The sequence below is a fragment of the Rattus norvegicus genome, chromosome 1 (genome assembly GCF_021556685.1).
Source record: "Rattus norvegicus strain SHRSP/BbbUtx chromosome 1, alternate assembly SHRSP_T2T, whole genome shotgun sequence".
In the NCBI taxonomy this organism is placed as follows: Eukaryota; Metazoa; Chordata; class Mammalia; order Rodentia; family Muridae; genus Rattus; species Rattus norvegicus.
This window is the reverse complement of record NC_141534.1, coordinates 239,942,453-239,965,023: the sequence shown is the minus strand read 5'-3', so window position 1 is coordinate 239,965,023 and position 22,571 is coordinate 239,942,453. Positions and strand designations below refer to the sequence as shown.

The 22,571-nt window shown below is 43.9% G+C and overlaps 2 protein-coding genes across 7 annotated transcripts in view; one reads left to right on the top strand and one right to left on the bottom strand.

The window, feature by feature from the left end:
- Pdcd1lg2 (programmed cell death 1 ligand 2) overlaps positions 1–22,571 on the bottom strand; it is a 70,217-nt gene that overhangs the window by 31,803 nt on the left and 15,843 nt on the right. The window contains exons 2-3 of one of the 3 annotated variants that reach the window (NM_001107582.4): positions 19,419–19,486; positions 6,556–6,861 (exon numbers count right to left, since the gene is read on the bottom strand). In NM_001107582.4, the coding sequence (NP_001101052.2) occupies positions 6,556–6,861; positions 19,419–19,473 (361 nt within the window). In that variant the 5' untranslated portion in view covers positions 19,474–19,486. 3 annotated transcript variants of the gene reach the window in all.
- On the top strand, positions 1,037–20,827 carry LOC134485218 (uncharacterized). 4 transcript variants are annotated; one of them, XM_087609158.1, is made up of 6 exons: positions 1,037–1,138; positions 8,402–8,484; positions 11,645–11,779; positions 12,497–12,603; positions 19,731–19,880; positions 20,456–20,827. In XM_087609158.1, the coding sequence occupies exons 3-6, from the start codon at positions 11,697–11,699 to the stop codon at positions 20,497–20,499; spliced, it is 384 nt and encodes a 127-aa protein (XP_087465284.1). In that variant the 5' UTR covers positions 1,037–1,138; positions 8,402–8,484; positions 11,645–11,696; the 3' UTR covers positions 20,500–20,827. The 4 variants fall into 4 exon arrangements, 2 of the variants coding, with proteins under 2 accessions (XP_087465284.1, XP_087465282.1); XM_087609156.1 differs by lacking the exon at positions 1,037–1,138 and adding an exon at positions 6,746–7,673; XR_015653184.1 differs by lacking the exons at positions 1,037–1,138; positions 8,402–8,484 and having other exon boundaries at positions 11,543–11,783.

Genomic DNA, 22,571 nt, shown 5'->3' with positions numbered 1-22,571 from the left:
TCTCAGCGGCCACGCAGGCCCCACAGAATTCCCTCTTGACTACTGTCTTTTAGCCAACCACCCCTCAAGGCCCCATGCTATCCGCACGAGTCATTCTTTCCATCCTTAATGCATCCGCCTCCGCTCTACTCTTCCAAAAACAGATAAACAATTCCTCCAAAAATGTGGAATGTTGGATGTGCTTTTCTGCCTCCCCTCCATTTTATGAAGGCATTGCCCTTTCTGGAGAATTTATATATATACCAATGAATCCAATGTCCTATATGGAGGCTTTTAGGATTTACTCTCACTGAGGTATCCAGGGTGGGAAGCTGTATTTTGGGAAAACATATGCTCCCTCCTCACCAGCTGTTAGAAATATGCAACCATACCTTGGTTGTTAACAATCACCATGAGTAGCTGCTCGCCCCAAATCATACTTATCTGGCATGTTCATCAGGGCTGACTACCTATGTAATAATATCTGATTTCTTGCAACAGCGCGATTATTGCGTATTGATACAACTACTCCCAGGACTCAGCATTCATAAACCAACAACGCTATCATTTACTCAGCGCTACAATTGACCAGGACCTAGCTGAACTGAGAGAGGGCTTAGCCAATTTAAAGATTCTGTTGCCTCCCTTTCAGAAGTAGTACTGCAAAATAGAAGAGGGCTTGATTTGCTCTTCCTACAACAAGGAGGACTTTGTGCAGCCTTAAAAGAGGAATGCTGTGTGTATGTAGATAATGGACTTGTAGAAGACAGTCTAAGAAAAGTGACAGATAGCCTAGAAAAACGAAAGAGAGAATGAGAACAACAAGAGTCCTGGTATAAAAACTGGTTTTCTACATCCCCATGGCTCTCTACCCTGTTGCCTTCGATTTTAGGACCCCTTGTGGGCCTGCTTCTGTTGATTTCCTTCGGTCCTTGGGCCTTTCAGCAACTTACACGCTTTATTAAATCACAAATAGATTCTGCTTTGCCTAGAAATTCTTTTTCAGTACATTATCATCGCTTGGAGACCAGAATAGCTGAGGAGAACCAGGGAGACGACAAACAAGATGAGGTGCCCACAACATATCTGGAGAGGCTCAACTTCCACAATCTCCTAAATTAATGCCGTTTGGCCCCTACCCTTTTGCCCCTGGGCTCAAGTAAGTGAAATGAGAAGATGACCCAAAGTAGCCATACTCAGTGACAGGCAACTTCCTCTGACCCTTGACCAATCTAGACACAGAGCCTTGAGGGCGACAAGGTAATCCTATGATGGATAAGGCTAGGGTTCGAGAGGTCAATCCTAAGACAGAGGTGGCTACACCCCGTTTAAACGTACGGGCCGGTCAAATGCTCCTCTGCCCAGTTTCTCCCCCAAAACACACACATATAGCCCAGAACAGTGTGTTACAGCATAAGTTCATTCCTAGCCATTGGGGTGCAGTCCTAACTGCAAGAGTGGCTCGCCATGGCCGAGCTGGGCACTCTGTGAGGCATGTCTGATCTCTCTCAGACCACTACTTCCACCTAATGGTCTTTTATTAAAGAAAAACGGGGGAGATGTAGGGAGCCGTATTGGATTTGGGCCTGGCCGCTTTGTGACTGTATGGCTCAAAGTGGCTACGTGATTCTGGGCTGTATGGCCACAGATACTCACCCCTAAGATGACTGCCATAAAGTCTTGAGATTGTTGGACAAAAGCCTCTCCCATGAATTTACGGCACAGGAAGATAACAATCATGGAATGCTTCAGCCCGAGCAAATACCAGATGTCTCCTGAGCAAACACGAGGTGTCTCCACCGCATGACCTCTTCACCTCCTGCTATCAGAGTACCCTCGTCCCTCCTTCCTTTGTGTTTCACAAAGGTCACTCCCCCTACCTGAAAGCCTTAAAAGCTGTAACACTCACCTCAATAGACGAGACCTTGACAACAGAACCTTGCTTGGTCTCCCCCCACCCCCCCACACTCAGATAGAGTCTCTTCAGGACCCTGAATAACTGAACCCGCTGGATGGGTCACTTTTTCCTTCTAGAGCTCTCAGGTGTGCTGTTAAGTTGTTAGTGTAGGATCTCTCCAATTTCTTTGCCAGGGCACTTACTACTGTAAATTTTCCTCTTAGCACTGCTTTCATTGTGTCCAATAAGTTTGGTTATACTATGTCCTCATTTTCATTGAATTCCAGGAAGACTTTAATTTCTTTATTTATTTCTTCCCTGACCAAATTATCATTGAGTAGAGAGTTGTTCAGTTTCCATGGATGCCTCAACCCCACTTGGGAGGGAGAAGAAAGCAATCACAGGAGGGGAGAAGGGAGGAAGGGACCTGGGCAAGAAAGGCAACAGGGAGGAGAAGAGGGAGACATGATCAGGTATTGGGGGGCAAGGGCAGAACAGGACTGAAGCCCTGAGGGCCAGCAAAAAGAATCAAAATAGGCAACCTCGGGAAGTAGGAGGTCAAGGGATCCTCTAGAATAAACCAGAGACCTGGGAGGTGGAAGACTCTCAGGGTTCAAAGGGAGGGACCTTAGATGAAATGCCCCACAGTGCGGAGAGGGAACTTGTAGAGTATACCTCCAGTAGAAAGACAGGACATCAAGTGAGGGATGGGGTTGCCATCCCACAGTCAAAACTCTGACCCAGAATTGTTCCTGTCTGAAAGAACTACAGGGATGAAAGTGGAGAAGAGCCTGAGGGAAAGGAGGTCCAGTGATAGCCCAAATTGAGATCCAGCTCAAGGGGAGGTCCCAAGGCCTGACCATTACTCAGGCTATGGTGTGCTTACAAACGAGCCTATCATCACTGCTCTCTGAGAGACCCAACAAGCAGCTGAAAGAGTCAGTTGCAGATATTTTCACCCAACCAATGGATAGAAGATGGTGACCCCTGTGGCTGAATTAGGGAAAAGCTGGAAGAAGCTGAGGAGGAGGACGACCCCATAGGAAGACCAGCAGTCTCAACTAACCTGGACCCCCAGGATCTCTCAGACACTGAGCCACCAACCAGGCAGCATATACCAACTGATATGAGGACCCCAACACATATACAGCAGAGGACTGCCGGGTCTGAACTCAGTCAGAGAAGATGCATCTAACCGTGGAGAGACTTGGGACACTTGGGGAGGCCTAGTGGTGTTGGAGATGGGGTGAGGGGGTGGGATGTGGAACAGTTTGAGCATGGACTGGAAGGGGGATAAAATCTGGAGTGTAATATAAGATTAAAGAATAAAAAAGAAAGAAAAAAAGTTCAAGATTTTCAACTCCATGCTCAATGAGAAGTGTCTTCTCTTGCAACTTTGCTGGATAACTACATTGGTGAGAGCTAAACACGAACCTAGAAGCACCAGGTATCCTGCAGTTGGTGCTCTAGACGTATTAACTAGGAGAGGATGGCTGAGTGTGTCATTCAGGCCTTCTGCTGTATACCTTGTCCTATCTGCTATAACAGAGACAACCAAAAACTCACATATTCGTGAATTCTTCTCTTCCTCCTTCTCCTCCTCCTTCTCCTATTCTCCTCCTCTTCTTCCAATTGTTTTTGAACAAATAAAACTGAGATTTATTAGGAAACAGTGAAAAATTCCAGGAGGCCTCAACTCTAAACAAAAAACTAAAGGCACAATAGGCATCTAAGGAATATCGAGAGTGAGAGAAGTAGTCTTGCCTGGGGAAGAGCACACCAGTACTGAGTGGTCAACCCTGAAAAAATATATGTATATGACATTGTACAGACTGTGTAGGTTGTATTCGTGTATGCAATATGTGTGTGTGTGTGTGTTCATGTACACATATGTCTACAGCAACAATTAATGAAAAAAGAACAATGACTTTGCAGAAAGATAGATATGGGAGGGTTTGGAGTGCTAGAAAAGGAAGATTAAAATGGTATAATTATAATTTCAAAATATAAAAAAATAATTTAGAAAAAAAGTAAAAAAAAGAACTTCTGAGAGTGGGTGGGGCTTCAAGGAAGGAATATCCAACTTTCCAGTTTAGGTTTAATATGCTGAAGCTACATTTTCGGATGTGCATACGTTTAGAATTGTCACTTCTCCCTGTGGTGTGGATTCATATTAGTATAAAATGTGACTTCTTAATGATCCTGCCATTTTTCTATGGCACATAATAATTGTACAAAACATAGATCATATTGTCATCTTCATACCCACACTGACCTCTCTATTACCCTCAGTCCCCTCCTCCCTCCCCACCATCCCTTCCTGTCCTGTTAGCCTCCTTTTATTTTGATGGCCTCCCTTTCTCTTTACAGTCCACACATGAGATCAAACATACACTTCTCCCCAAGTCCTCTTTAAGTCTCTACACAGTGATTTTCTAGTTCTATCCATTTTCCTATAAAGGACGTGGCTTTTTTCTTCATTATGGCTGAATACTCCTTTAAACACACACACTACGCTTTCTTTATGCGCTTCTCTGTTGTGCGCAATTAGACTGTGGCTTGCCCAATAGGAATAGTTCTACAATAAGTGTGGTGTTTTTATGGTAGGCTGCCTTAGGGTCCTTTGAATTTATACTTAGGAGTACTACAGCTGGATTAAACGATGGTACTATGTTTAGTTTTTTGAGGAACCTCTATTCTGATTTCCATTGTGGCTAGACCACAGTGAAATCTAAAGTAGACCAAATGAAAACACAGGGCTTTTTTTATCTTTAGCAACATCTGTTTTTCTCATACTAGCAATCAGCTCGCTACCTAACTTGTAGTTAAATGTAGCTATAAATGGAAGCTTTGACTTCCCCCAGAAGCCTTCCTTGCCAGAAGCACCAAGTAATGAGACTTCCAGTGGGACGCCCACTCTTATGCATCAGCATCTTCCTCCAGACACTTGCTTGACTTAGTAAAACAATGTAATAAGCGCAGTGGCTAAGAATCTGAAAGGTGTTAGCCCGGTGACATGATCTTTCAAACTCTCAGCTTTCTTGTTAATTAAAGGACTTATTTCTCTGCCTCTGCTCTGACGATGTCTCTAGCGACATAATCATTTTGTTCTTGGCACTAGCTCTCACTGAATAGTCTCCCAAGTGACATTCTCAGGGGTTCCACTGTACCCCCTCCCTTACCTCTTCCTTAGTACTATTGCTAATGTGACTTACTGCATTGTTTCCTTGCCTAGTTTTAAGTCTCTAACATTAAAAGAATGATTACTTTCTACTTTAGGTTTCTATATCCTTCATGGTTTCTATTTCCCCAGTGTGTGTATGTGTGTATGTATGTGGGGGGAGGGTATGTGGTATATGTTTCTGTGTGCATGTGTGTGCAGATTGGCATGTCCGTGTAAGGAGTATGTGGTATATGTGTGTATGTTTGTGTCTAGGTGGGCATGCCCATGCAAAGAGGAGAAGAAATTCCTGGTTTTCCTTACTGTTCTCCACAGTACTCCCCTTGAGACAGGCTTGAAGTTCACTGTTTTGGCTAGTCTGACTGGTCAGGGAGCTCCCAGGTTCTGCCTGTTACTGCTCTGGGACTCTGAGGATACAGGAGAGCATCGTTTTCAATGCGGGTGCTGTGACTTTGAATTCAGATCACTTCTAAGACGAGGACAAACTTTACACACAGTAATTACTGTCTTAATCGTCATAGTGGCTCAAAATAAAGGGAAAACATTGTTTCTAGATGCTTTTGTCTTACAGGACCCAGGCGAATTTCAAATCGTCACTGTACTGGTTGGGTTTGTGTGTCAACTTGACACAAGCTAGGGTCATTACAGAGAAAGGAACCTCAATTGAGGAAATGCCTCTGTGAGATCCAGCTGTAAGGTGTTTTCTCAACTATCGATCAATGGAGGAGGGCCCAGCCCTTGGTAGGTGGTGCCATCCCATCCCCCAGCTGGTAGTCCTGGGTTCTAAAGGAGGAAGGCTAAGAAAGCCCTGAGGAGCAGACCACTAAGTAGCACCCTCTATGGCCTCCTGCCTCCAGGTTCCTGCCCTCCCTGAGTTCCTGTCCTGACTGCCTCCAATGATGGACTATGATCTGGAGGTGTGAGTTAAATAAACTTTTTCCTCCCCAACTTGCTTTTTGGTCATGGGGTTTTATCACAGCCCTGACTAAGACAACCACTGAAATAAATCTGAGGATTGCTTTCAATCCATCATTAAACAGATTGTGGAATAATATAGGACCAGACTGTAATTCCAAAAGTTTGCCCCTCTTGGAAAGTCAGGACAGTGGGTTTTTGACTCCAGGTAACCATATTCCCTTTTCATAGGAGAACAGAGCTGAAGGCAGAGATGTGGCTCCATTAGTAAGTTATTTCAGCCAAGGCTTTCCGAGCCCAGCAGAGGAAGAGGCCTGGTGTCTGCTCATTTTCCGGGCTTCCTCTAGCCCCACTGTAGGCTTTAACCCCTCTTACCTTTACTTATACCTTACGCCAGATGTCAAAAATATTTCCATTCAGGTGCTTTTTGTCCCTTTGAAGGAGCCGCCTCTTTAGACGCAGTCTCCAGCTTTTGCCTGAGCTACCCGCGAGCAGCGGCGTGCTGCTGTGTACAGCTGAGAGTAGCGCGCTGCTGTGTTTAGCTGTCACAGTACTCCATCAGAGATGACATGGGAACACTCACCTTTGACTTTCACCGTCAGGTACTTGTAGTCCCAGGCGGCCCCGCAGATGACCAGACAACGGTACTGCCCTGAATCTCTCACTTGGACACTGGGGATGTGGAACGAAGCCTTCCCCAGGGGAAGCAGCTCTTCCAGCAGGGTGGCTCTTTGACTTTGTGAAGAAGTATCGTTTTCTACCTTCTGCAAACTGGCTCTTATTCCTTCTAGCTCGGTGCATTCTCTGCGGTCAAAATCACACTCCAGGCTCACACTGCTGCCGAAGTCTACGGTGTACACCTCCTTAGGGGCTGTCACCGTGAATAAAGCTGCAAGGGAGGCACACAGCTTGCTACTTTTACGTCACGTTTCAGTTCTCCTGGAATGAGAGTTGTGCTCCGTCCCTCCCGCATCTTTTGGGAGACCCTGGTCATTCTCTGGGCTCCTCTCTTCCCTAACCCCCTCTCTTCCCTTCCCTTATCCCACATACAAACAGTGGAGTTCTTGCCTCAGGACCTGGAGGTGGTTTTCTCATCTGCACATTCCCACCCACACAGCTGATCCCATGTCCTGTTTCTCCTGAACAGCAGGAGCGTTTGATGGATGGGCCTGCTTGCCCCCAACAACGTCTCCCACTAGCTCCTCAGTGTTCTGCAGTCAATCCAGAGCATTCTCTCTTTTTGGGACCAAAGTCTTCCCTTAGGCTGTCCTACCATTGAGATCTGCCTTATTTATTATCGTTATAGTCCTACCACCTGGGCTGATTTTCTTTAGTTTGTATGAAAGCAATTTTTACCTCTCTTTGCCAAATATCATCACCTCTAACCAGTGAGAGTAACGATACCTCTCATATCTTATGAAGCTCTTAGATACATTAGTAGCTCATTTAGTCCCCCTGAGAGCCAGGGAGATGGGCACCATTCCAACCCCTCCCCCTTTAAAATGAAACAAGGCACAGAGTGGTTAAACTACTTGCCTAAGAGTGCACAGCTAAGACTGGTCCAGGATTTCTCAAGGTTTCACACACTGTTAATCACCAAGTCATAGGAACCCAAAGAAGATGTTCACTCTCTTGGATCAAGAAGATCAAAGGGGAAAAAAGGAACTACTTTTAACTACTCCAGGTCAAGTTCCATGCAAGGTACTTCGTAACTATATTACCTAATACTACATCTGAAACATGTATGGTCATTAAGATTTTATAACTTTGTTCAAAGACATTGGCTCCAAGAATACAGTTAATATGGTTACAGTTTAGGGCCCATTGATGTTTGACTTGAAAGCTATAGTTTCACAGTGTTTTCCAAAATGTGAGTGTGGTGCAAAATCAAAGCCTAAGGGGATTGAATTATTTAGAGAGAAATTTATTCCCCTCTCATTTTGATTCCAATCTGTCATCCACATATTTTCTAACTGGACTCCATTCTTTTGGAATGAGTATTTCCTCTTTTGCTAGGGTAGGGAGCTCCTCGGAAGAGGACTAGCATCGGCAAGAACTTAGTAGGACTGCTTTGTTTTCAGTGTTTGCTTTTGTCCCCAGCCTCAGTTTTACTAGTGTGTTACTACCTTTCTGCCTGTACAAAGTTAGTTTGCTTTTTAAACGATGAGTTGACTTAAATAGCTCTGACAGAGCAGAAAGAGTAGGCAGTGTTTGCATGTAGAGATTGTGGGAAACTGTATGTTACATCCTTCAGTAATGAGTGGGTATCCCAATGATAGAAGTATAGAAAGACAGGGAAATTATTTCTAAACCATCACAGAAGATTGGGTTGAATTATTCTCCATAGATCTCTTTCATCATTAATACAAGAAAATAATCTGATCATCAAATATCTGTGGGCTTTAAAAAATATTTTTGTTTAATGACAGGTGGTCTTGGGTTCAAATTCCGACAATACCAGGATTCGTTAGGGACCTTTGACATTTAGCTTCTATGAATCTGTCTGCATGAGGTAAGTACCCATCTATTGGTTCTGTGGGAAAATCTAAGCAAGGTGGACCGCATATATACCACCCATGTCTGACAGCTAGCAGGCACTCAGAAAATGTCCTTCCAGGAGATGTTTAAGTCTTGGGAAAGTAGTAATCCACATATGGGATGTGTAGTCCCCTTCATAAGCCAGGATAGTCTGTCCCTCCCTCCATCCCTCTCTTCCTCCTTTCCTCCCTCCTTCCTCTCTTTTCTTTCTTTCACTGACAGGGTTTTGCTATGTATCCGAGGCTGGCTGTTAACTCATCCTCCTCCTGCCTCAGCCTTCTGAGTCCCCAGATTCTAGGTGCCCAGCACACCTGTGGCATACTAGGATATTTTAGTTAGTGGGAATGGTTGTCCAGTCCCTGGCCATGGTAGGAGTAACTTTTGGTTTTCTGATGATTGATGGTTCACATTGCAATTCACTTTTAGATCATCTTTGGTTAAAAGACAGGGCCTTATTACATAGTCCTATATGGTCTTGGACTCAAGCCTTTTCTGCTTCAACCTCCAGAGTGCTAGGGTGGCCAGGGTGTTCTGAGATGACTGGGGTGACTGGGGTGTGGCAACACTCAGTTTGCAAGCCTCTTTTAATTCACATTTTTTCCCGAACTTCTGAACTTCCATTATCCTTCAAACCTTAAAAGTGAACAAGACTGTTTGCTTTGACATTTTCCTAGTAACTAACATATTAACCTCAGCTATGGAGAATCAGGGAGGGGCAGGGGAGAGTGGTGAACAGGAGACCCCAAGCCTGGCTGTGTTCACTCCTCCCTGGGATGTACTTTACAAGAGAGCATCCATGGGCTACTACCATGGGCATTTCACTCAGTGATTTGCACAAATGAGCTTTACCCAAAGCGGTTGGACAGTCTATTGCCTCCGTCCTCTGCCTGCACTACAACTAGAACATCAATGCACATTTTACACAGATCTGTGGTACGGAGAAGACGCACACATGCCCATGGGGCCAGGAGCGAAGCTCTAAGGTGTCTGCTTCTATGCAAAACAGTGTAAATCATGCATGCCCTTGCTGGATCAGGCTGAGAAGACCCTGATCATACTAGTAAAGGATGCTGTAGTTCAGGAATTCCTGTAGGAATCTATTTTGTAGCCTCCTTTGCATGCTAAAATGACAAGTTCTTATGAACTTAGTGTTTAGATCCATTATTATGAGAATAGGGGTGATCAATCTTAATTTGATGGGATGTTGAAACACCTGGGTTGTTCATAGTGAGGCTGAACTGAGCAGGGAAGATCCACCTGGAATATGAGTGACATCATCCCACGGGCCGGGATCCTGGGCTAAATAAAAAGCGAGAAAGTTAGCTGAGCACCAGCATCTGTCTCCTTCTGCTTCCTGACTGCAGATGCAATGTGACAGATAGCCACCTCACCTCTGCTGCAGCCCCTTCCCCACCACTATGGAATGTGTCCTCTCAAATGGTCAAACAAAATAACCCTTTCTCCCTCAAGTTGCTTCTGCCAGACTGTTACTTTGGGTACAGCCAGAGAGAAAAGTGGCTAAACCAGAAATCATGTCTGAATCCTTCACTCACTTATAACTAAAAGATACTTTGTACCAAATCCACTCTGTGGGGATGGAGGGGTGGGGAGGAATCATAATTATTAATTATTCATCAAAAATACAGTAGCTATTTTCTGAGCATTTAGTTTAGGAATTTACTAGTATTAAGTACATTCTCCCCTTTTTAAATTACAGATGTCCAAATGGAAAACAAGGAGAGAGGTGGAGAAAGGGAGAGAGAGGGGTGTGCAAGGAAGGCTCACTTGTGTGTCTGAGTAACTGGATAGATTTGGAAATGTGTTGATGGATAAGCTGTTTACTGCTCTACAGCTTCTTCTCATGAGAGAGAAAACCTGTAACTTCCTCTGGAACTCCCCTGTTATGACAGCAGAACTTCCCCCATCCCCTGCCCCAACCCTTTATAAACATATGGCTTCTCTTTTCTTTTCCACCCCACCCCACCCCCACACCTCGCCGAATAGATGCCCCAACCTTTAAAATATATTTTACCTTTCAGACAGCTGACATTTTGAGGGGTGGGGAGTAACATTCACAAGAGGAAAGAACAATTAACCGACATAAACCATGAATCATAATATTCACAATGACTGAGGGTTGTTATCTAGACTAATTTTGCCCTGGTTATAGCTTCCACGGCATGCAAAGCTTTGGGCTTGATTGCTCATAGGATGGGTAGTTCAGGAGATGCAACATATTTTTGAAATTCTACAAACTTTTAGCTTTTTGTGAATCACAGAGGAAATGAAACCACTTATAATGGGTTCTGTGCAGAATTCTTTCTCAAGGCTGTCTGTCTGCGTGTTAGAATAACCAAGCAGAAGGCCTCAGCTGGCCTGACACAGAACCTTCCAGGACACTGCCTACAGCCACTCAGTGTTGTTTTAACAAAATGCCTGTGTGCTTTATACTGAGGTTCAAGATTCTGGTGGTAGAGGGTCCAAGAAGCTTGGTGCCACCATACAGCTCTGCCTAACCTGATGAAGAAGCAGAAAGGGATGGCCACACTTTTGGGGTAGTTTCCCATTATAACTACCCACTCTTTAGAGACAGATGTCACTCTTATTAGTGTGGACATTTGGGATTTAATTACCCTCCATTAGACCCTACCTCTTAGAGTTTACAACACTGCCCTGGAGGTCAACCTTTGAGGAAAACATATCCAGACCATAGCAAAGACTTTTTAAAAAATGCTAATGCCCAAACCATAAATTGGGTTCTTTAGATGAAGTTATTATTGGGGTAGAGCAGATGCTCATTTTGCAATTTTTCTGGGAGCTTCCACCTTGCAGACAGTATTGAACAAGTCTAATTGGACAGACCAAACATCTGCATTTGCAAACACCGATTACCCTCTTGCTGTGTGAAATGCTGCTCTCAGCTTCACCTTAGCACTCGTTAGAAGTGCAGTGCCCCAAACGTAAAGACTCAGGATCTGTGAGGCAGACTTTGGACACTGGTGTAACTGGGGAAAGAGTGATAGTTAACCTTTGTCAAATACAATGATCCCAACACTAAAAGGACTCTTCTATCACCCTCTGTTTGGTCCTCTGTTAACCCTCCACAGTAGGAGATACTGTCCTTTTTTTAACAGGTTTGAAGAACGGTTTGCTTAAGGCCAGTGAGTGGTGGCTGTGGAAACGGAAATGGAATTTATCTCTAGCTATACTTTGCACTCACCTCTCTGCTCCAGTGACCCTACCAGCTACTGCCAGCATTTAAGACTAAGGCAGGTAAACTTTTGGCTTTGTGGTAAGGTAACTGTTTTGTCTTACATTTCATTTGTGGTGCAGTAAACAAATTAAGTTTCAATCTAGAACTGAACTTCCAATGCAATCAGACAAAGGACATCCACCCAATTTAGATAATTTGGGAGTTTTTTTTTTTTTTTTGAGGATCCTGAGGTCAATTTAGCATTTTGTTTGCAAACAGGGCTTGATGACAGCCGCCACCTGTCACATCTTCAGGAAACACAAAACAAATCATTTGCATTATCTCCCAAGATAGTTTCCTCCTTAGGCTAATTTTGAACTTCTTTCCACTGAACAACAGAAATTTACTTTTTTTTTTTTTTGCCTTGCTATACTGTGTACTTAAAATGTGAGATGGGACTAGAAGGCTTTTCACAAAGCCTCTGCTCTTCAGAAAACTATTCTGTGCGTTAGGCTCATGCTCTGTTGCTCTATGTGTGAGCATTGCCTAGGACACCCTTCACTGTGGAAATCCTACCCTGGCCAGGGTCCATTCCTTTGTTGTCTTACTTCCTTTCCCCATTGCTGAGACAACATAGCTGACAAGAAGCAATGTAAGGAAGAAAGGGCTTGCCTTGGCTCACAGTCTGAAGGGGTACAGTCCTTCATGGCAGGAAAGGCATGGTAGCAAGAGTGGTCACACTGCACCTGCAGTCAGGGTACTCATTTTAACTTACTTTCTCCCTTTTATTCAGGCTAAGACGACAGTCCATGGTGCAATGCCACCCACACTCAGGACGAGACTCTCTTGCTCAGGGTGAGCTAAAGCTTTCTGAAAACATTCTCAAAGACACACTTAGAGGTATGCTTTTTTGGTGGATCTGAATCTCAAGTCAATTATCAATATTAGCTATCATACTCATATTTAGCAACGGTCGTTGAAAATCAGAGTGGGTGTGTCCTGCACCAGAGCACCGCAAGCAGCATCATGGTCTAACTCTTCCTCTCCACCCCTATCTGCTTCCACCCACATCTGGAAGATGGAGGGAAACCTCAATGATACAAAGTATTGGTTTGTTTCTGTCTACGACATAACTATAAAGGTAAATACTGTTAAGTGTATCTGGATTACAAGATAGTTTTAGATTTTGCAATAAAAGACAAAAAAGTAAATCAACTGTAAAGTTACAATAATCAAGAAGAAGATACTCACAAAAGGTGGGGCACATGCCATGGGTCAAAAAAGAAAAAGAAAACTTCTGCTGTTCAATGGGAAGCAGTTCAAAATTAGCTTAAGGAGGAATCAATGGACCTACACAAATATGAACTCTTGGTTTGTGACAAAGAGTCAAAGGTGTTTCCCTCTGAAGAAAAGACCTAAAAGAATAGGGCCAGAGTGAATGAGTGTCTGGTGCCTGCACTGAAGCAGTACTGAGAGCCAGGCATAAGTCTTCGGGGTTAAAAAACAAACAGAATCGGTCTTTTGTGTCAAGAGAGAATGCCAAATCTTTTTTTTTTAAGATTTATTCATTTATTATATATAAGTACACTGTAGCTGTCTTCAGATACACCAGAAGAGGGCATCGGATCTCTTTACAGATGGTTGTGAGCCACCATGTGGTTGCTGGGAATTGAACTCAGGACCTCTGGAAGAGCAGTCAGTGCTCTTAACCACTGAGCCATCTCTCCAGCCCGAGAATGCCAAATCTTTAGCTTTATTCACTGAATATATACTCCCAGTTCGCCGGGTGGAAAATTCCAGGAAGCACAGTGGGAAAAACCTGCTTCAGGTCTCAGGAACAAAAGACCAAATACATGCCCCAAATTTACTGGGGAGAAATCCAGGAAGACCAGCCTGAGCCCCAGGAACAAAGACCGAGAACAAAAGACAGGAACGAAAGGACCATTGCCCAGGTGTACACCTGGGTGTGACTCTAAGGGACCAGGGCATTCCTTTGTTAGGAACAAAAGGCTTCTACGTGCATCAGCAGGGCTCAGCAGGGGTCAAACTCTGCTGGGGACCCAGGAGGGGCCAACAAATGAGCTGTTGCACCTTCTACTCGCAGCCCCTCCCACACCCACTCCCTATAAACACTGACTCAAACTTGATTCCAAACCTAAATGTAACATGAACAGTTATGAGATAGTCAGAAAAGAATCCTTTCAATTTGAGCTGCTGAGAGGTCCTAGATTGGGAGTCAAAAGTGTTGGACATGAAACATGACACCCTTAAGTTAGACCACAAGGAGTAGAGTATCTCAGTGAAGACTTGTTGAAAGAATGGAAACAGGCTGAGAGATAATATTCATAAGACACCTGATAATGGACTTATATCTCAGATAAATAAGGAACACTTAGCAGAAAACAAAGAGCCCAATTAAAAATCATTAGATGATTTGCATTCACAGTTTAGAAAAGAAGATAAATGGTTAGACAGTAAACACATTAAAATGTGCTTAACATCATTGGTAACTGGAAAACCAAAAGCTATAACCACAGTAAGGTATTTCTATGCATCTGGAATAACAAAACAATTTCGCTACCAGGGCTAACTGACACTCTCAGATATGGCCGATGACAATGTAAAGTTGGTATAACATCGGTGGGAAGGTCTTAGAATTTCCTATACATTTATTTATAATGGCCATAGGGTCTAGAAATTCACTGTAGCAAATAAGTAAATTAAAATATATGTCCATGTAGAAACCTATTTGCAAACATCTAGAGAAACTTTATTTAAAATAACCAGAAATGGGAAATAGCTCAAATGTCTTCCAACTGGGAAATGGACACCCAGCACACCCCACTCAATAACAGAAAGACAGATAAAGACAGCAACATGGATGAAGCTCAAATGTGTTACACTAAGAGAAAGAAGCCAGATAGCAAAGAGTATCTACAGTGTATGCCGTATACATGTGTGGATATTATCACAGTGAATTCCACTAAGCAATATAATTAATATGTAAATAATAAAAAATAAGTAATCACATAAAGGCTAATCTAATCCCATTTTGATTGTGGAGGCCATTATATGACCATGTATTTGTCAAACTTTTTAGGGAAAAGGTGAATTTTACTGAATGTAAATGTAAATACTTTTAATATGAAATGTTGAAAGAACCTAGCTCAAGTATCAGGATGGCGCGCCCCAGGAAACACCGATCCCGGAGGAGCCCCCAAATGAAAGATCCCCGAAGAGACCCTTATTTAAGTCTCGGGAAGTCGCGGACCCCAGACACAGAGAGACCATTTTGGATGTAATAAGCAAAGGCGAGGTTTATTACAGAGATCTATTACGGAGATCTCCAGGCTGACACGAATCCCACGCAGGAGACAGAGGTGTCGACCCAGACTTTTAGAAGCAAGGGGTTTTTATAGGGTGAGGAACAGGGGGATGGGGAGAGTTGGCACGGCTATAAGTGATTGGCTCATTCAAACATAGCAGTGAGATTACAGCACAGCAGAAGAGTACATGCTGACTGGGGCGTTCAGGATTTTAGAAGCCAGGGGCTTATCAGGGTTTGAAGGACACTTGGTTAAAGTGTGACTCTGAGTAAGCTGGGGGAGGTGCCCTCCTGTCAAATGGTTTACGAGTCAATCCCGATAACTCAGGCTGGTTCCTGCATTCCTTTTCTTTATCTTTATGGTCTGTTAGTCCGGGCGGGGCTGCCTGGACTTGCTTTTCATAGTGTTTAGCCCTGAGTCTGTGAATTTTGAAACTTATTCTTTTAACTTCATATTTTTAAACCTTAAATCTGTATAATTTTCCTTTCAATGTATCGCTAATTCTGTTAAATCTTTATAGATAGTATATATTGACATTCTTTCTACACTGGCAACAGCCAGGAGTGCCTGACTCTCTATAAAAGGGGCTGCTTCCCCCTCCTTGCTCTCATGCTCTTGCTCTTCTTACTCCCTCCCTCTTTTCCCTCTCTGTCCTTTCTCTCCCCATTTCCCTCCCTCCCCTCTCTCTGCACGTTCATAGCCAAGTCCTCCTCCTCCTCCCTCCTCCTTCACCACCTCCTCCTCCTCTCTCTCTCTCTCTCTCTCTCTCTCTCTCTCTCTCTCTCTCTCTCTCCCTTTCTCTGTTTCTTCTCCTCTCCCCATGCCCTAAATAAACTCTTTTCTATACTATGCCATCACCATCGTGTGGCTGGTTCCTCGGGGAGAAGGGATGCCTCAGCACAGGCCCACAGAGGCACCCCCTTCCCCTACACCATACTGTGCCTCCATCAAACATATCCCTGGCTTCTTTATCTTATTTTTTTTTAAACGCAACAGTGTATCTACAGAATATATGTAAGGAAAGAGTTGATAATTAATGGAGCATGAAATCAGAACAAGTCAGGTTTCTCTAGTCTCGCAGGGCTACACTTAACCCAGACACCGAAATAACTGCAGTGCCCATCAACTAGGTGATTAAACTATAGTACGTTCAGTGAAATATATAGTTGCTTGAAACTTGGGTTTGCTTCCATTTGCTGGCTTGGAATCTACAAAGAACGCACATTGACAGAGTGCTCTAAAAGATTCCTCTTAACAATCTGCAGCCAGTCATTTTTATGAGGATCAGGGCAGAAACCATGAGCAGGGTTTTGAGGAGGTTTTGCTTGGACTGTAGTAGCCTGGTCAACACTCTGGGGGTATTTCCACCAGTGTTTGGGCATGTCGGGCTTGTGTCTGTTTCATGTGGTTTTCAGTGTCTGTGGCATATCTTATAGCAGGATGATTTATAGGAGAGTTGTTAAAGCAATTCCTGTAGGTAAAATGAGCATCCAGGAGCCCACCCCTCATCTAAGAACCTGTGACTAATGACACCCTACTGCCTCCAGAAACCGATACTGAGTCTTGTGCTTCTCAAGGTCTTGCTTGTTTCAGCTTTACCTTATTATTGAAGGATGCTCAAGCAACAGACATTGTGCTGTATGTCATCTTTCTGGGCTTTTCACAGATGGGGCAGCTTGTTTGTGATGCCGATAACAATGTATCCTTGTCATTGACCTTGATTCCTCTAACTATTTTTAGAGCATTAGGAATGTCGTCACTCTTTATCTGTAATGACTAAAATCGATCCGATAAGGGTTAGATTCAAACTTAAGGACAAAGGCTGCCTTAGGCAAACACCAGGTGGAATTCAGGATAACACCCTGTTCCAGGAAATGAGGTGGCCGCCCTTAGCAGGAGTCCTTCATCACCCCCACTGCATGCCAAAGATATTTCCCCACCAAGGGCCTCCAAAGAATTCAAAGGACAATAGGAGGCCACCAATGAATTCAAAAGGTAATAGGCCCCACCAATGAGAAATAACCAGCTCAAGCTGTAACCTAAAGCCTATACCCTGAAACAGTATAAAGGGTGTAGGCCTTTGTTCTTCAGGGTCACCTCTGTTCCGGGTACAGGGTCACCCCAGTGTACTAGATCATTAAACCTCTTGCTTATTGCACCGATCTCCAGCTTCATGTTTTCGTGAGTGGGACTTCCTGGACGTAGGGCTGATCGGGTCCTACATAAGCATTAGTTTTTTGAATTTAAAAATAGAAATGTATGCATAGAGGGTAATGAGGAATCGTATCCATGTGACTCCTGTATAGGAACTGTTTTGTTCGGGGATGAATGCAGGTCAAGGGCTACACACTTAGCAACTGAGGAAGTGAGGTCCTCCTTCTGAATACCGTAATAACCCGGGTAGTCTCTCAGACAATGACTATTCTAGCCCAGCTACCCTCTGGCTCTTCTTAAAGCTCGCCTATACTCTTAAAATTGTATTTTGTCTCTTTGTAAATGACACCTGAATGCTCAGTTCTTATTTAAAAGCCTGGACAGGTAATGAGCAAGGATACTATAGATCTTTTTATCCCCATCCCAGGCCTTTTCCTTTTCAATCACCATTTAATAACAATTACCACTCCTCGGCTTTCTTTTCTAGGTGACCCCGCCCCTGCCAATAGCTTCCTAAGAAACCAAAATACCTTAATTAGAAAGACACATAACGATGGAGTTAAAACGCACAAGATTAGTGTTCTAATTTAACTCTCATTTTAGTTAAAATCTTCTGCAAAGAAAGAGCAGAAAGGAATTCCAGGTTTATGGAGTGAGCAAAATGTGCTGTTTTTATCAATTCATCAACATAACTCATTACACATATTTTTTTTGTTTATGAAATGCTCAGAATACGCATTAAATATATCTCACACTTTAAAACTTATGTAAAATTCCCATCCCCAGTTAGACAATTTGCAGATTGCCTACCATTATACAGTACTGTTAGCACTATGAGGGGGAAGGGGCAGAAAGGACATCAGCGTTTGCAAATCTTTCACATGCCACCTAGTAACTAACTATGTCATCTTGGGCACATAAAAAACAAAAAAAAACAAAAAAAAAAAAAACCTTCCCATGTCTCACCCTCTCTACTGACCAAATGAGTGTCCCGAAGATTGAACAAGACACGGAACCAGGGGTTGGGGATTTAGCTCAGTGGTAGAACGCTTGCCTAGCAAGCACAAGGCCCTGGGTTCGGTCCCCAGCTCCAAAAAAAAAGAAAAAAAAAAAAAAAAGACACGGAACCTGCCTTGCACAGTGTTTGCCACATCTAAGCCCTCTTGTGAATGTAAGCATACCTTGCTTCCCTATATCCTTCCGGCTCCCTTAACATATACCTCAGAGCTCATACAGACTGTAATTGCCTTGTGCTGCTTTTCTTAAAAGAAACAGTCCTTCCTCTCCAGAAAGATTCAGTGAGGAGTGGGGAGATGGGGGTGGGTGGATGGAGGGCAACACAAACAAAACACAAAACTAAAACAAAACAAAATAAAACAAAAACTAGCCGCCCCTGTTTCCCTAGCTCTTCCTTTCTTCCCTAAGCCGCCCATGGGGGTGGGGGTGGAGTGGGATGGGGGAAGGAGCATGGATTGACCCCCTGGACAGGATGAGATGGGAGGAGACAGCCACTTATCAACAGGTTATCCAGTGCCAAAGGACCACTTTCTCCATGATTCCTCTCAAGGAAAGCCTTGTGCTTGTGCTGTGGCGCATCCGGGCCCTTAACTCTCCAACTGCTGCTTTTTAAAACCTCCTAGTGTTCTCTTGGTACTGCAGCCCTGACCACACACCAGTGATCTGAAACACCTTCCCCAGGGAAACAATCAATTCTGAAACTGCTTTCTCTCTTCTAAACCACATCCTCCACTAGATGTCCCATCACCAAGTACAAAGACCTAGCCCTCGGATTCAGTTTCATCGGGGCTTTATTGTCTCTGTGTTTTCAATTCAATCCACATTATGGTATTAAATGACCAGTGGCTACGCCATTGCTTGCTAAAAGAACTCAAATGAGTAACGAAACGCTCTATGTTTGCCTCAGTCACTCAACCCAATAGAGGGGAAACAGGTAGCTGCTTAGCACCTTACGTTAAAGAGAACTGCCCTCTATGTCCGTTCAGACACGTGCTTTATTGCAAGCATTGGGGGGTTGGGAGAGATTGATCAATATTCCCAGTTTCTGCTTCTACAAGATGGGGACCACCAACCCTGGAAAGCATTCTTTTCTGCTACTTGAAATATCCAGTAACCACACTCCCTCTCAAAGAATACCCACAGACACTCATTTCCAGCTTTGGCTAGGGACCGCCCCCTGCTCACCATTCCCAGGCCCCTCCCATGGCCCTTTCTTACCTGCTATGTGATGAAGTTGCGAGCTCAGGTTCAGTATCAGCAGCAGGAGCAGCATGGTCTGTATCAATCTGAAACAGACAATTGAGAGTCTCCGGGCTCCGTGCACTTTCTCAGTCTCCGCCAGTTTAACTCATCCCAAGAGCATGGTAATGACTCAGAATCAAATCTTGTGGGAGATGCAGGTGACAATGGAGTAGCAGAGACAAGAAGAGAGCCCGTGGGTTCCTTTTCTGGAGAAGAGCTTATGCACAGCAAGGAGGAAGAAGGCACTCTTTCTGAATTCAAATGAGCTGCTCTTTTTGCTTCTCGCAGGGCCTTTTCTGGAGAGCAGGATGAACAGCATCAACACCACCCCCCCCCCCCCCACAGTGGCGATCATCCGGATCCTTGCAGGCCTCCCACTTCACTTCCTAAAGTTCAGTCAGTATGAAGATCTTGAACACCAGCCTTGTTTACCTAATGGTAAGCCATCTTCTCTAGCTGGACTGGAACTTGCAGAGGAGAACAGGGCTCAGGAGATCAGGGCTGGTGTATCAACATGTACTGGTTGATAGAGCAGGAAAACGGCAAGCTTTTGAGTGCTACGACCCAACGTGCCTGTAGTGTGGTTTGTCTCTTAATGAGTTTTCTAATTATCTTTTAAATTACCTTTTTGTGTGGGGGCTGGGGGGATTGAAACAAAATCTCATATTGTCTAGGCTGGTCTTTATCTATATAGCATAGGCTGACTTTGAACTCCTGATTCTGTTTCCACTTTCCAAGTACTAGGATTATAGGCAAGTGTCACCGCGACTGGCCCACTTTTTATTCTTTTGAATACATTAAGTGGAAGTAGTCTTTATTACTTATCTTAAGATATACCTCGAAGAGGCTTATTAAAGTCTGCATGCTGAAAATGTTGACCTCCATGTTATAAAAACCTTATTGGCTAACTATTGATTGTATAAAACAATGGATTTCATCGTAACTCTTCACACATGTTTATGTGTTGATTATGATCATTCCAACTTACTATATCTGCCACTCCCCCATTGTAGGAAGCCGTATTGGATTTGGGCCTGGCCGTTTTGTGACTGTATAGCTCAGAATGCCTACGTGACTCTTGGCTGCATGGCCACAGATGTTCAACCTTGAAAGGACTGTCATAAAGCCTTGAGATTGTTGGACAAAAGACTCTCCCATGAATTTACGGCACAAGAAGATAACAACCACGGGATGCTTCAGCCCGAGCAAATACCAGATGTCTCCTGAGCAAACACGAGGTGTCTCCACTGCATGACCTCTTCACCTCCTGCTATCAGAGTACCCTCGTCCCTCCTTCCTTTGTGTTTCACAAAGGTCACTCCTCCTACCTGAAAGCCTTAAAAGCTGTAACACTCACCCCAATAAACGAGATCTTGGCAACAGAACTTTTGCTTGGTCTCCTTCTTCTCTTCACCCCCATTGACCTACAGGTAGAAAACCTCTTCGGGACCCTGAATAACTGGACCCGCTGGACGGGTCACCCCATCTTCTCATAAATACGAACATATTTTCTATCCATCTATCCACTAATGGGCACCTGAGTCAGCAGCCTAACGTGGTTACTATGAATGGTACAGCAGCAATAAGCATGGATATATAAGTGTATTTTTGAAGCTGACTCAGATCCCATTGGGTATATTCTGAGGAGGGGAACAGCTGGATCATATGGTGGTCTGTAGAAAGCCTGTGGGGGCCACTTGCTTCTAGATACTTGACAGGAGTTTGACATTATCAGGACCAAAGAAATAAGGTCGAAGCAGGAATCTGACTTTGGGCCTAAATTCAGGAAATAGGCTCTGATTAAGAACATTTACTTTTGAGTTAATGCAAAGCCCAGAGCAGGTTCAGCGGAAGCACGTGTGGCAGTCCTTTTGTCTTGGTCATCCTGACCAGCCCCTTGAAATGTGATTACAGGAGCCTTGCTTGTTCCTTGACCCAGAACTGATCTTATTATTCTGCATGTAATTAAAATGGTATAAAAGCAGATTGGAAAATCAAACATCTGCTTCAGCCTCAGAACTGGCTGGAGTCATGTTAAATGTTGTCTAATTGCCTTTTTTTCTTTTTAATCCTCACCCCTGCCCTGGATAACCTGTTGACTGACTGAGATGGCTTGGTGGAACTAGTTTTAGTGTTTTAAGGATATCCACACCGATTTCCACAGCGGCTGTACTAATGTATATCCCCATTAGCAGAGTACAAGGGTTAATTTTGCCGCATCTTGGCCAGTGTCTAATGTTTTGACAGTTCCTTGCTGGTGGCCATTCTGATTGGATGGTGGGGACAGTCTGTGTTCTATGAGAGCTCTCGGACCTGCCAGGGATGGGAGGTGCGACAGGCCCTGCTCAGTGCAGTTCCATCTCTGTTTCGCTTCTGACCTCGAAGCATCCACAAGGTAGCCACGTTTGAAGACCTGTGGAAAGGCAGACTACTGTCAGCGCTTCTGTCTTGAAAGGACTTGAGACTTTATTAGCCAGGGTAAGCCACATGCCTCAGTCCTGGGAAAGCAGAGCCAGTAAGCCTGTGGTGGCTTCTCTCTGGAGCCCCAGCAACTTTATTTGCATTTTTAGAAGAGGATGCTGCTTTGGTTAGAGAACAGACTGCTTTTCTCAGCAGGAGTCCATCTGTTTTCTATCAGGATCAACTGCTTGTGTTGACATTTCATATAAATGACACTGAGCAACCCTTGACCTTTTGTGGCTTGCTTCTTGCACTGAGCATGATATCAAGATTTGTCTGTTGTGCAGCACACATCAATACTTCATAATGAGATGTTATTCCATTGTATAATAAGCCAAATTTGTTTATCACTTGCTAACATTTTCTCATAAGAACTAGATCCTATTTAGTTGTCAAAACAGATTGACAACTGCTAGGATTATGGGAAGAGGAAGGGGAAGTGGGAATCTCTCTAAGTGGGTATGGTTCCTCCTTTTAGTGGTAATTTAAATTTGCCAAATTAAATAGTGGTGTTGGTTACCCAACTCTATGTCTATACTAAACAGCTCACTGAATTAATGTCATCAATGGACAGATCATGAAAACATAAACTGAGGCACAATGATACTAACAGAGGTTATGAATCAAATGGACTTAATAAATATCTACAGTGTTGGTATCAGGAATTGC